This window comes from Vulpes lagopus, chromosome 3 (genome assembly GCF_018345385.1).
Source record: "Vulpes lagopus strain Blue_001 chromosome 3, ASM1834538v1, whole genome shotgun sequence".
Taxonomy (NCBI): domain Eukaryota; kingdom Metazoa; phylum Chordata; class Mammalia; order Carnivora; family Canidae; genus Vulpes; species Vulpes lagopus.
The window spans coordinates 112719166-112734263 of NC_054826.1; the positions used below are offsets into that span (position 1 = coordinate 112719166).

The 15098-nt window shown below is 36.0% G+C and overlaps 1 protein-coding gene across 1 annotated transcript in view; it reads right to left on the reverse strand.

Annotated features, from left to right (window-relative positions):
- Positions 1-15098, reverse strand: part of LOC121487083 (phospholipid-transporting ATPase ABCA3-like) — a 171405-nt gene that overhangs the window by 87505 nt on the left and 68802 nt on the right. The window contains exons 13-14 of the mRNA XM_041748529.1: positions 10506-10623; positions 2605-2757 (exon numbers count right to left, since the gene is read on the reverse strand). Of these exons, the coding sequence (XP_041604463.1) occupies positions 2605-2757; positions 10506-10623 (271 nt within the window). The remainder of the gene's footprint in view (positions 1-2604; positions 2758-10505; positions 10624-15098) is intronic.

Sequence of the window (15098 nt, forward strand, 5' to 3'; positions counted from 1 at the left end):
AAATGGTGATTATATCAAACAATTTAATAGAGATATCATGATCAAGGATTTGAAATCTCTCAACATGATAACAATATTGACTTTCTCCAAAGTGCTATACAGATTTAATGTAATATCAATCAAAATCACAGTAGAACTTTTGTAGACACATAAGAGATAATACGCAAATTTATTTGGAAGAGCCAAACAGCTATAATAGCTAAAACACTTGAAAAAGAATGTAGTTGGATGAGTAATTGCACTGCTGGGGATTTGCCCCAAAGATATAGATGCAATGAAACGCCAGGACACCTGCACCCCGATGTTTCTAGCAGCAATGTCCACAATAGCCAAACTGTGGAAGGAGCCTTGGTGTCCATCGAAAGATGAATGGATAAAGAAGATGTGGTTTATGTATACAATGGAATATTACTCAGCCATTAGAAATGACAAATACCCACCATTTGCTTTGATGTGGATGGAACTGGAGGGTATTATGCTGAGTGAAATAAGTCAATCGGAGAAGGACAAACATTATATGGTCTCATTCATTTGGGGAATATAGATAATAGTGAAAGGGAATAGAGGGGAAGAGAGGAGAAATGGGTGGGAAATATCAGAAAGGGAGACAGAACATGGAAGACTCCTAGCTCTAGGAAACGAACTAGGGGTGGTGGAAGGGGAGGAGGGCGGGGGGTGGGGGGGCCTGGGTGGCGGGCACTGAGGGGGGACACTAGACGGGATGAGCACTGGGTGTTATTCTGTATGTTGGCAAATTGAACACCAATAAAAAATAAATTTATTATTAAAAAAATATAGTGTATAGACTGTTACAGGTCATTAGCATATTTGAAGCTTACTAAATGTGCAAAATGTTAATTGCATGGGGCCAATACCATGTAGCCATATTAATAGCCAGATGCTATGATTAAAAAAATAAAAAATTAAAAAAAGAAAAAGAATATAGTTGGATGAATAGCACTTTCCTATATTAAACTTACTATAAAGCTATACAAATCAGGGCAGTGTGGATCAATAGCACATAAAAGAAACTCTTGAGTTAATAAGGCCACAGAAATATGACCATTTGATCCTTGACACTGTAAAAAGCAATTCAAAGATGAAAGAACAGTATTTTCAAAAATGGCTTTAGAACAACTGACCATCTATATGCAAAACAATGAACCTAGATCTACATTTTATAACTTTAAGCAAGTGGACTGCAGATGGACCATAGATCTGAGTATAACATAAAACTACAAAAATTTAGAAGAAAATACAGAATAAATCTTCATGCCTTGGGGTTAGGCACAGAGTTCTAGAAAAGATGGCAAAGGCAGGATCCTTTAAGAAAAATGTGATAAAAAATGTGATAGACTGGATTTCAGTATTAAAAACTTTTGGTCTATAAAAAGCATTGCCAAGAAAATGAAAAGACAAACTACAGAAATAGGAAAAATATTTGCAAAGCACATAGCCAACCAAGGATATATATATCCAGAATATATAAAGAACTCTCCAAAATTTAATAACAAAATGAAAAATCCTATTTTAAGAATGGACAAAGGGCCTGAACAAATATTTCATCAAAGAGGGTATAAAAATAGGAAATAAGTACATGAAAGATGTTCAACACCATTAGCCATTCATGAAATTCAAATTAAAACCAGGATTATATACAACTACATATCTATTAGAATGGTTAGAATGTTAAGAAGGGATGCCTGTGTTGCTCAGTTGGTTAACCATCTAATTCTTGATTTCAGCTCTGATCATGATCTCAGGGTCATGAGACTGAGCTACATGTCAAGCTCCACAGAGTATGGAGTCTGCTTGAGATTCTCTCCCTCTCCATCTGCCCCTCTCCCTGCTTTTGCTCTCTCACCCTTAAAAAAATGTTAAAAAATATTACAATACCAAATTCTGGCAAGGATATGGAGCAACTGGAATTCTCGGCCATATAGATGGCTGGTGGGGGGTGCAAAATGGTACAGTCACTCTAGAAAGAAGTTTGGAAGTTACTTTAAAAACACTTATAATATAGTCCAGCAATCTCATTCTGAGAGAAATGAAAAATTATATTTATACACAAAAAACTCTACCTGAAATTCAGAACAGCTTTATTCATACTCATACTGTAAACAACCCAAATATCCTTTAATTGGTGTACTATATTACATCTAAACATGAAGTACGGGTGTTATTCTATATGTTGGCAAATTGAACACCAATAAAAAGTGAATTTATTAAAAAATAAACATGAAGTACTACTTAGCAATTAAAAGAAACATACTACTAATCATACATTAGTATGGATAGATCTCAAAGGCATTATGCTCTGTGTCAGTAGCTAATTTTTTTTTTTTTAGTAGCTAATTTTTTAAGGTTACATAATATAGGATTCCATTTATGATGGTATTCTCAATAAGACATTAGTGATTAAGGATAGACCAGTGGTTACCAGGGTGGAGATAGGGATGACTTACAAAGGAATAGCACGAAGGGAGTGTTTTGGGGTGATAAAACTACTCTGTGGTGCTAGCTGAATGTGTTAAATTTCATATATCTATATATCAAAAGAAAAAAATAAATTTACTGTGTAGTTTAAAAATATTTTTGACTCACCAGAGAAGAAAAATAGGTGTTCTGAGATTGTCATGTCATTAAATAACAAGTCTTGCTGTGGGCAGAAGCCCAGATTTTTTCGAATCTCCATTATGTTCTTTGAGATGTCAAATCCATGAATATAGACCTCTTCTCTGGTAGGAGGGTAACGACCTACAAGTAATCAGAAGACATAAAAGAAGCTGAGCTTTGGTGAGAGAGCATGATAAGATAATGCAAATTATTATCTTAAATCCAGCCTGCTTATGGATTACTCAAAAGAATTAGCACTATCTCCTACAGTATACTTATCTTGATGAGCACTGAGTAATATATGGAATTGCTAAGTCACTATATTGTACAGCTGAAACTTATATAACACTGTATGTTAACTACACTGGAATTAAGATTAAAAAAGGAGTGCCCTGGGGCACCTGGGTGGCTCAGTGGTTGAGCGTCTGCCTTTGGTTCAGGTCATGATCCCAGGGTCCTGAGCCTGCTTCTCCATCTGCCTATGTCTCTGCCTCTGTGTCTCTCGTGAATGAATGAATGAACAAACAAGTATCTAATAAAAATAAAAAAGGAATACACTTTTTGTGATGAGCACTGAGTGATTATAGAGTTGCTGAATTATAACCTAGAAAAACTGTCTTTCAAAAATGAAGGATCGACCAGACAAACAAAAGTTGAGAGAGTTCATTACTAAGAGAACTCCATTAACAAGAGATGTTAGAGTTCTTCAAGGTGAAACATAAGGATGCTAAATGGTAACATGAAAGCATATTAACTCATGGCAAAGGTAAATACATAGACAAATACAGAATACTGTAATACTTTGGTGAGTATATAATACATGTAATAGTAGTAAGTAAATCACTCTTAATTTTAGTATAAAATTAAAAGACAAAAGTATTAAAATATAAGTATAAAAATGTTGATCAACATACAACATAAAAAGATGTAAATTGTGACATTAATATAAAATGTGTTTATGTGGAAAAAATAATATTGTAGAGTTCTATTTTTAATGGAAGGTCATTGTTTTCAGTTTAAATAGAATATTATAACTATAAAATATTTTATATAACTTCCACAAGGTAAACATAAAGGATATACTTACATAATAAACACAAAAGACAAAGAAAAGTGAATCAAAGCCTGTAAACATATATAATATATATAACATATATACTATATGTAATATGAATATGATATATAAATATTTTATATATATATGTAAAAAAGAAAAGTAGATGGCAAAAGAAGTGTAAGAAAGACAATTTTCAAAATGACAGCGGTAGGCCCTTCTCTATCAATAATGACTTTAAATGAAAAGACCTAAAAAAAAATAGAGTGGCTGAATGGATTAACTAATAATACCTAACTATACGTTCTTTACAAGGAACTTTAGATTTAAGGACACAAAGAGGCAGAAAGTGAAGGCATGAAAAAAAGATATTCAATGTAAATGGTAACCAAAGAGAGCAGGGGTGGCTATACTTCTATCAGACAAAATAAATATCTCATGAGAGAGAGAGAAAATTATTATATAATGATTATATCATATGACAAAAAATTAAAGTTACAGAAAGATATAACAATTATAAATATATGTGCCCAACATCAGAGCACCTGCCTACATATATAAAGCAAACCTTAGCAGAACTACAGGGAAGAATACATAACAATATTATATTACATGGAGACTTCAATATCACATTTTCAATAATGGATAGAACATCTACACAGACTATCAACAACAAAACAGCAGAACTGAACAATACTTGAGACAAAATGGACCTAATAAGTATTCCACTTAGCAGCAGAAAACATACATTCTTTTCAAGTGCACATAAAATATAATATTCTCTAGGATATATCATGTTAGGTCACAAAGTTAAGTCATCATAAATTTAAGATTGAAATGATATTAAGTATCTTTTCAAACCACAATGGAAGGAAACTAAAAAGCAAAAGAATGACAATTTAAAAACTCATTAATGTGGAAATTAAAGATCACATTCCTGAAAAACTAATGGTTTGAAGAAGGAAGAAAAAGGGAAATTAGAAAATATTTTGAGGAGCACCTGAGTGGCTCAGTCAGTTAAGCATCTGCCTTTGGCTCAGCTCGTGATCCCAGGGTCCTGGGATTGAGCCCCATGTGGGGCTCTCTGCTCAGTAGGAAGCCTGCTTCTCCCTTTCCCTCTGCTCCTTCCCCTATTTGTGCTTTCTCTCTCTCTCTCTGTCAAATAGATAAATAAAACATTAATTAAAAATCTTTGTGTATGGTGTAAGAGAATGGTCTAGTTTCATTCTGCACATGGCTGTCCAATTTTCCCAGCACCATTTATTGAAGAGATGGTCCTTTTTCCAGTGGATAGTCTTTCCTGTTTGTTGACTATTAGTTGACCAGAGAGTTGAGAGCCCATTTTTGGGTTCTCTATTCTGTTCACCATACACAAAGATAAATTCAAAATGGATGAAAGATCTAAATGTGAGACAAGAATCCATCCAAATCCTAGAGGAGAACACAGGCAACACCCTTTTTGAACTTGGCCACAGCAACTTCTTGCAAGATACATCTGTGAAGGCAAGGGAAACAAAAGCAAAAATGAACTATTGGGACTTAAGATAAAAAGCTTCTGCACAGCAAAAGAAACAGTCAATAAAACTAAAAGACAGCCTACAGAATGGGAGAAGATATTTGCACATGACATATCAGACAAAGGGCTAGTATCCCAGATCTATAAAGAACTTATTCAACTCAACACCCAAGAAACAAACAATCCAATCATGAAATGGGCAAAAGACATGAACAGAAATTTCACCAAAGAAGACATACACATGGCCAAGAAGCACATGAGAAAATGCTCCGCATCACTTGCCATCAGGGAAATACAAATCAAAACCACAATGAGATGCTACCTCACACGGGTGAGAATGGTGAAAATTAACAAGACAGGAAACAACAAATGTTGGAGAGGATGTGGAGAAAGGGGAACCCTCTTGCACTGTTGGTAGGAATGTGAACTGGTACAGCCGCTCTGGAAAACTGTGTGGAGGTTCCTCAGAGTTAGAAACAGAGCTACCCTTCGACCCAGCAATTGCACTGCTGGGGATTTACGCCAAAGATACAGATGCAGTGAAAGACTGAGACACCTGCACCCAATGTTTCTAGCAGCAATGTCCACAATAGCCAAACTGTGGAAGGAGACTCAATGCCCATCGACAGAGGAATGGATAAAGAAGCTGTGGTCTATATATACAATGGAATATTACTCAGCCATTAGAAACGACAAATACCCACCATTTGCTTCGACGTGGATGGAACTGGAGGGTATTATGCTGAGTGAAGTAAGTCAATCGGAGGAGGACAATCATTATATGGTTTCACTCATATGAGGAATACAAAAAATAGCAAAAGGGATCATAAGGGAAAGGAGAGAAAATGAGTGGAAAAAGTCAGAGAGGGTGACAAAACATGAGACTCCTAACTCTGGGAAACGAACAAGGAGTAGTGGAAAGGAGGTGGGCGGGGGTAACTTGGTGACAGGCACTGAGGGGGGCACTTGATGGGATGGGCACTGGGTGTTATACTATATGTTGGCAAATCTAACTCCAATAAAAAATATATAAAAAATTTTAAAAAATATTTGGGATAAATGAAAATGAAAATGAGACTAGAAAAATAGAGATTAAAAAAGGAATAGGAAAAAAATCACTGAAAGTAAGGTTGGTTTTCAAAGACAAATATAATTGACAAACCTAAACTAGAATAAAAAAAGTGAGAAGAGTCAAAGCCAGAAAAGACATTACAACTGATGTCACAAAAATAAAAAAGTTCATAAGAAACTACTCTGAACAATTACATGCTAACAAATTAGATAAAATTGCATGTTTCTAGGAATTTACTCATTTCTTCTAGGTTATGAAATTTTCTAATATACAGTTGTTCACAGTATTTTCTTATGACCCTTTGTTTCTGTGGCATAGGCTGTAACATTCCAGCTCTCATTTTTATTTTAATTATTTGAATTTTTTCAATTTTGTTGATATTTTAAAAAACCAACTCCTAAGTCTTATTTTTCCATTCTCTACTTTATCTTCACTGTAATCTTTATTATATTCTTCCTCCCACTATCTTTGGGTTTAGTTTGTTAGTCATTTTCTAGTTTCTTAAAGTATACCGTTAGGTTGTTAATATCAGAGTTTTCTTTTTTTTTTTTTTTAGAGTTTTCTTTTTTAATGTGAGTGTTCACAATGATAGAATTCTATCTTTGCACTGCTTTTTAAAGTTTGTATGTTTTTTAAAAAAGATGTTATTTATTTATTTATTCATGAGATACACACAGAGAGAGGCAGAGACATAGGCAAAGGGAGAAGCAAGCTCCTTGTGGGGAGCCTGATGTGAGACTCGATCCCATGACCCTGGGATCATGCCCTGAGCTGAAGGCAATGCTCAACCATTGAGCCACCCAGGTGTCCCAAGATTTGTATGTTTCCATTTTAAATTTTCTCAAGATACTTTCTAATTTGTGATTCCTCCTTTGACACATTGGTTACTTAAGGGTGTGTTGTTTAATTTCCACATATTTGTGCATTTTCCAGTTTTCCTTCTCCTCTTGACTTATAGTTTCATTCTATTGTAACTTGGAAAGGATACTTTCTATAATTTCATTCTTTGAAAACTTGTTAAGGTTTGTTTTTTGAACAAATGTGATCTCTCCTGGAGGAGGAACCATGTCTTCTTCTTCTTCTTCTTTTTTTTTTTTAAGATTTTATTTATTTATTCACGAGAGAGACACAGAGAGAAAGAGAGAGGGAGAGAGGCAGAGACACAGGCAGAGGGAGAAGCAGGCTCCATGCAGGGAGCCTAACGTGGTACGTGATCCTGGAGTCCCAGGATCACGCCCCAGGCTGAAGGCGGTGCTAAACTGCTGAGCCACCCAGGGATCCCCCTTTACCATGTCTTCTTAAGAATGCAAATTCTGCTGTTATTGAGTTTAGTACATGTCTGTCAGGTCCAATTGTTGTTAAAGATCTCTATTTCCTTAAAGAGTTTTTGTCAAGTTGTATCCATTATTCAAAGTGGAGTATTAAAGTCTCCTACTATTATTGTGCTACTGTCTATTTCTCTATTTATCCAATATTCATTTATCCAATATTTGTTTCATTTTTTAAGAACTCTGATATTTGGTAAATATACATTTATACTTTTATATTTGCCTGTTGAGTTGATATCTTTTTTCCCCTTTGCAATAGTGTTTGATTTGGTAAGTCATTTAGGCTCTCTTCGCTTTTCTTCACGCTTTTAAAAAAGATTTATTTATCTGATAGAGAGAGAGTGTGCACACAAGGGGAGGTGCAGAGGGAGAATCAGACTGACTCCCCACTGAGCCGGGAGCCTGATGTGGGGCTCAGTCCCAGGACCCTGGGATCATGACCTGAGCTGAAGGCAGACACTTTACTGAGCCACCCAGGTGCACTGGCTTTTCTTCATTCTTTTTTCTTTTCACTCTTATAACTTCATAATTGCAAATAACCTATCTTCAAGTTTGCTAATTCATTTTCCTGTCTGATCAGCTCTGCTGTTGAAACCCTCTAATTTTTCAAGTTAGTTATTATATTTTTCATATCCAGAATTTGTTTGGGTTTTTAAAAAATTACTTCTACCTCTGTTAGTATTTTTTTCTGTTAGTATATTAATGATTCATCATTTTCCTTTTTTTTTTTTTTATATGCGTTCCCTTTTAAATCACTGAACATCTTAAAATGACTTTTTGTCAGGTAATTCAGAGATTTGTTTTTCTTAAGGGCCACATTCTGGGGCTTTATTTTGTTCTTTTGATTAGGGCAGGTTTCCTTGTTTGTTTGGTTGGTTGTTTTTTTTTTTTTTGTATGCCTTGTTATGTTTTGTTGAGATTTGGGCATTTAAAAAAACAGACATCTCTCATAGTCTTTATGGACTAGCTTCATGCATGGGAAGTCCTTCACCAAAAACATTTTCAGATGAGTCTTTGGGGGTCATGCATATTCTCTCATTCTATTGTATATGGCTGCTTTACACTACCCTAATTTCCTCAGGCAGCTTGGAGATCATGTTTCTTTTGTAGTTTCTCTGCCTGTATCCTTGGCACCTGAATGGGGAACTGCAGATTTCCTGCTGCTTTAAAATACTCTAAGATGCTACAGCATTTGCCTCTGTTTTTCTAGGACTTCCAACCTGGCGTCTATACCATGTTGCCACTACCATTAGTGCTCCATTAGACAAGACAGAAACCAGTCCTTTGGGCAGCCCCTAGACAAGCCAGAACATTGCATACAAGTTCTAGTCTTTCCTTTCTGTCCCACGGGAGGAGCTTGGAATTGGGACATTTCCTCCTGATTGTGCCATGCCATGTTGGGGGAAGGGTTGGGGTGAGAAAATGCCATAAACTTTCTACCCTTTTTGGTATTGGCCATGCATTCATTTGCAAGCTGCAACATCCAAAATGATTTTTGGAGTTTTTAAATAAGTATTTTTGTCTGTATATTGTTGCTAACTTAGTGTCTCAGTGGGGATGAAGGCCTGGAGCTTCCAAGTCCACCATATTGCTGAATGTCACTCTTACCTCCTGTTTCTAAGTTGCCTCTACCTTCCTTTAGTCTTATTTAATTGCTGTAGGTCTTTGTGTATTTCCAGAGTTCTGGCAAAATTAGTTCTGACATTTTGTGCTTGTTTATTTATCTTGTCTATGAAGGGACCAGAACTTGGAACTACCACCTCTGACAATTTGCTCCCAATGGTTGTTTCTGATCTCCATCTTGGTGTATGAATAGGATTTCAATAGGTGGAGAGGTAGTCCAGGCACTCCCATTGAGAAAAAGGAGCACATGCAGATGGAAAAGTGCATTGTATGTGTTCTGAGATAACACGCAGAAGATGGGGTGTGTTCCAAGATAATTTATGTAAAGCATATCAACTATACATAATCCATATATTATCATGAAGCTAATAACTCAAATCATAATCTTGTGATACTAGCTAGGTAGTCATATTGCTTAGAAGGCTTTTAACTGAGACTTAAGACAAAATCAGTTCAAATATATAAAACAGCAGATAATGTGGGTAGTATCTACCTTCCTGAGCTAGTTTGAGCATTATTTCAGTTTCAAAGGAGAAGCTATTATATCACAACTACTAAGCTCAGCTCTGCTCCAGCCTTGAGAACTTACGCTAACCTCACACACAACTAGGGATTCACTATCCTAATTGTCCCTAGTATTCCTTGTCCATTCTTCATTTCTGGTGAATGCAGTGTGTCTAATATACATAAAATATTCTTCCATGGCTTCACATTGCAGTCAGCATAAATTCTAATCTTCATAGGATGGTTTCCCCCAAACCTTTCATGATTTGACCTTTTGAAGATTCCTCTAGTTTTATCTTTTGCTATTATTCAAATTCCACCTCTGATCTAGTCAGTTCCCTGCTTTCAAGTCTCCTAGTCTTTGCTTATAATTCATTCACAGGCCTTCATACATCCTATTTGTCTCAGATTTGATGACACGGTCCTTTTTCTTACCCTCAAAATAGGTTATGTGCCATTCTCTTAGTTGAATAGCACCCCACATATAACATCTCCTTTCTGACTTATGATGTTAAGTTTCAAGTTTCTTTTCTATATCTCCACCAGTATACAAAATTGAGTGTAACAATGCTGTAATCACCACTGTATTACCAATTCCTATGAAAAATTATATAAATATTTTTACTGAATAAATGAATGTATTACATTACTAAGAGCACTCTGGTTGTAAATAGTTAAAGTGTAATAAAAATTGCCACACTGAAACGACAATACACACAATATCACACAGTGCTGATTGATTTGAAGTCTTAGAAGGAAGCTGACTTCTGCTGTAAACAGCTGAATACGTACCTGTGAGAAGAGACAAGATTGTGGTTTTTCCTGCCCCATTTTGCCCTAGAAGAATAGTGATTTGCCCCTTAAATAAATTCAAGGACATGTTGTTTACTACTACTTTGTCACCAAATTCCTGTGAGATAAAAGAAAGAATAACTTGGTATCTATCACCATCATTTATGAAAGACAAAACATTCATATACTCTATCCTTAGAAGAAACAACATTATAAAACAGGTGAAGGTAGAAAGTACAGGTTTCCAGTTATCCAATAACAAGTCACAGGGATGAAAGGTACAGCACAGAGAATATGGTCAATGGTACTGTAATAGAACTGTAGGGTGACAGATAGTAGCTATGCTGGTGGTGGGCACAGTATAACATACAGACTTGTTGAATCACTATGTTGTCCACCTGAAACTAATGTAATGCTATGTGTAAATGATATGTCAACAAAAAAAATTTAAAAAAAGGAGAAACATACTATGTAACTTGTGAAAAAAGATAATGTCAACAAGGAACAAAATTTGTAGGTGCACTGAGTTTGTACATTAGGCAAAATAGGTGTGAAGACACAGTGGGATCCATATTTGGTAAGGAAAACAGAGACCTCTCTACATTCTATGTATGAAGAGTATAATATAGTAATTATGGGGTTATTTAATTGTAGTAAGAGCTAGGAAATCTCATAAAAGTTGTAATCAATGATCAGAAAAATTGATGCTATGATTTTAGCTAGAAGTTTGGTGATTCATAATAACATGCCTGGTAATTCTTGAGATTCTAAGGAGGAGTTGGAAAAATCAAATATGGCCCATTATATGTTTTTGTATGGCCAATGAACTAAGAATGGTTTTTTATACTCTTCAAGGCTTATTAAAAAAGAATAGACACTGTATGTGGCCCATGGAGCCTAAAATTTTTATCTAATCTTTATAGGACATATAAGACAATGCTTCTAAAAGGTTTCTTGAAAACTCCTACTGTTTCATTCTGAAATTAGAAAGCCCTTGGTTCCCAAGAACTCACCTAGATAAATCTAAAATCTGCTTATGTGTCTGTCTGTAAGTGCCTCCTACTGGCAAATCCTAACTAGAAACCAAATAGAGGAGGGAATTTGAGGGAATATAGTTAATGGGTTTTCTTTTGCAATGCAGGAGAAATCATAGAAAAGTTGGTAGAATGTTGCCAAACTGACAAGAGAAAATACAGAATAGTACATCTACAAACTATCCCTAGGCATGGGTTTTTCAACAGTAGCACTACTGACACTTTGTTTTGGAGGGGTTTCCTGTGCCTCAGTAGCATGTTTAGCAGCTTCTCTGGCCGCTACCTTCTAGATGCCATTAGCACTCTTCACCTCTCTCTATCTTAGTTGTGACAATTAAAATATCTCCACATGTTGTCAGATGTTCTCTGAGGGGACACAATCACCCCTAGTTGAAAACAACTGCCCTAGAGAAATAAATTTTCTCCCATGCTGATAATACTACAATCTGCTTCATCACTATGTCTCCCCAAAGCTATAGCTCTGCATTTTCAAAAGTCTACCAGAAACATAAATTTAAATACTTATAAAAATCTCAAATTCAATATATCTAAAACTCTGCTCATCATCATCCCATGAAAATATGCTTCTCAGCTGTACTCCCTGTTAGAAAATGATTCCAATATTCACTTAGATGTACAAAACAGAAATATACATTTAATCCTGCACTTCTAATTGTTACTAACTACTATATGCAATAAGTCACCAAGTTCAATTAGTTAATTTAGGCCAGGGGTGACCATTCTTTATTCAATAACTATTTACTAAATTATCAAGCATTGTGTTATATGATAGAGTTATATCTAGGAATCAGTTATGCATAGCCCCACCTCAATGAAGCCTTTGTAAAGGAAGTTAAGAAAAAAAGTATAGGAATGTAGTAATAGTTATAGATTATGATCAACATTATGAATAAAACAAAGAGCCTAAAAAATGAGAGGTGTGATAGTATTACGTGTAAAACAAATGTTTATAATGGACATTAGGTAACTAATGATAGTGATTCCTAAGAGTTGGAAAACAAGGTCGGCCCTACAATTACCCCAGCTTACCTAGATAGTGTCAAGGCCATGGAACGGAGACAGTAACTCAGGCACAGTCAAGCAACCTACTGGAGTTGAAGATAGGGAGCTCAGAGTCTACTGAGGTGAAAGTAACCTGGAGTACTAAGGTGAGACTTCCTAGAGTATTCTGGTAAGAACTGATCAACATAAGCATGCGAGGAAACTACAAAGAACCATTTAAAAGTGAGAGGGAACAGCTGCTGGCATTCATCTAGGGCCAGAAAGGGTGCTTATTCCCTAGCCAGACTAGAAAATTTCAAGATTCATAGGGCATTAGGTAGATTACAAGAAGGGGCTGACTGAATCAATAGTGGAGAATAATTATCTGTGGACTAAGCAATGCAGTAATGAAAGTATCAAACTATTTCAGAGTAACTTAATTCTTCTGAAATCAAAGATCAAGAGTTTTCATAGAAAATAAAAATACCCAGAACCCGAAAAATTTGAAGAAGTAGGAAAATTTGACCTGTAATGAAAATATAAATCAATTAAAATCAGCCCCAGACTGACACACATGTTAAAATAAGGAAACACATTAAAATGATTATTATAAGTGTATGTCATATTTTGAAAAAGCTATGATATGGAAGATATTTTAAAAACAGCTCATGGCAATGAAAACTAATTTCTAAAATGAAAATACACTTGATGAAATATTGACAAATGCAGGTTAGACACTGCAAAAGAAAAAAGAAAAAAGTAGTTAAAGATATAGCAGTAGAACAGCAAAGGAAACAGTCAACAAAACTAAAAGGCAACTTACGAAATGGGAGAAGATATTTGCAAATGAAATACCAGGTAAAGGGTAGTATCCAAGATCTATAAAAAACTTATCAAACTCCACACCCAAAAAACAATCCAGTAAAGAAATGGGCAGAAGACACTAAGAGACATTTCTCCAAAGAAGACCTACATATGGCCAACATGCACATGAAAAAATGCTATCACTTGGCATCAAGGAAATACAAATCAAAACCACAATGAAATACCACCTCACACCAGTCAGAATGGCTAAAATTAATAAGACAGGAAAAAACAAATATTGGAGAGGATGTGGAAAAAGGGGAACTTTCTTATATTGTTGGTGTAAGCTGGTACAGCCACTCTGGAAAAGTAGTATGGAGGCTCCTCAAGAAGTTAAAAATAGAGCGACCCTATGACTCAGCAATTGCACCACTAGGTATTTACCCCAAAGATACAGACGTAGTGAAATAATGGAACATCTGCACCCCAATGTTCACAGCAGCAATGTCCACAATAGCCAAATTGTGGAAAGAGCCAAGATGTCCATCAACAGACGAATGGACAAAGAAGATATGGTAATATATACAATGGAATGTTACTCAACCATCAGAAAGGATGAACACTTACTATTTAAATTGATGTGGATGGAACTGGAGGGTGTTATGCTGAGTGAAGTAAGTCAATCAGAGAAAAACAATTACCATATGATTTGTGGAATATAAGAGACATTGCAGAGGATCATAGGGTAAGGGAGGGAAAACAGAATGGGAAGTCATCAGAGAGGGAGAAAAACCATGTTTACTATAGGAAACAAATTAAGGGTGGACAGAGGGGAAGTAGGTGGGGGGGGTGGGATAATTTGGTGATAGGCATAAGGAGGGCATGTGATGTGATGAGCACTGGGTGTTATATGCCACCAATAAATCACTGCACACTACATCTGAAACTAAGTATTTACTTTATGTCAGCTAACTGAATTTTTAAAAAGATATAGAGGTAGAAACAATTAAAAACAAACAAACAAACAAACAAACAAACAAAGGATAAAGCCTCAGGAAAGATGTTGCTACAGCCATGCCAGAGACCTTATTGCCAGTGGTATTTTCTAGAAAAAAAAAGTTTATTTTGGAGAGAGACTGAGCACAGTTCACGAGCTGGGTAGGGGGAGGGCTAGAGGGAGAGAGAGAGAGAGAATCTTAAGCAGGCTCCATGGAGCCTGACCAGGGGCTCAATCTCACAATTCTGAGATCATGACCTGAGCTGAAACCAAGAGGTGGACACTTAACCGAATGAGCCACCCAGGTGCCCCTTCTCTGGGATTTTTGTAGTTTCCTGTCTTACATTTAAGTCTCCAATGCATTTTGAGTTTATTTTTGTGTATGGTGTAAGACAGTGGTCCAGTTTCATTCTTTTGCATATAGCTGACCAGTTTTCCTGACACCATTTGTTAAAGATTGTTTTTTCCTATTGGGTATTCTTTTTTTTCTCTTTAAAGATTTATTTGAGAGAAAGAGACAACAACAGAGATAGTGAGAAAGAGCACAAGCAGGGAGAAGAGGGAGAAGCAGGCCTCCTGCTGAGCATGGAGCCTCAGGTGGGGCTCAATCCCAGGACCCTAGTAACATGACCTGAGCCAAAGGCAGATGCTCAACTGACTGAGCCACCCAGGTGTTCCCTCCCTCCCCCATTGGATATTCCTTCCTGCTTTGTCAAAGATTAACTGACCATATAGTTGTGGGTTCATTTCTGGGTT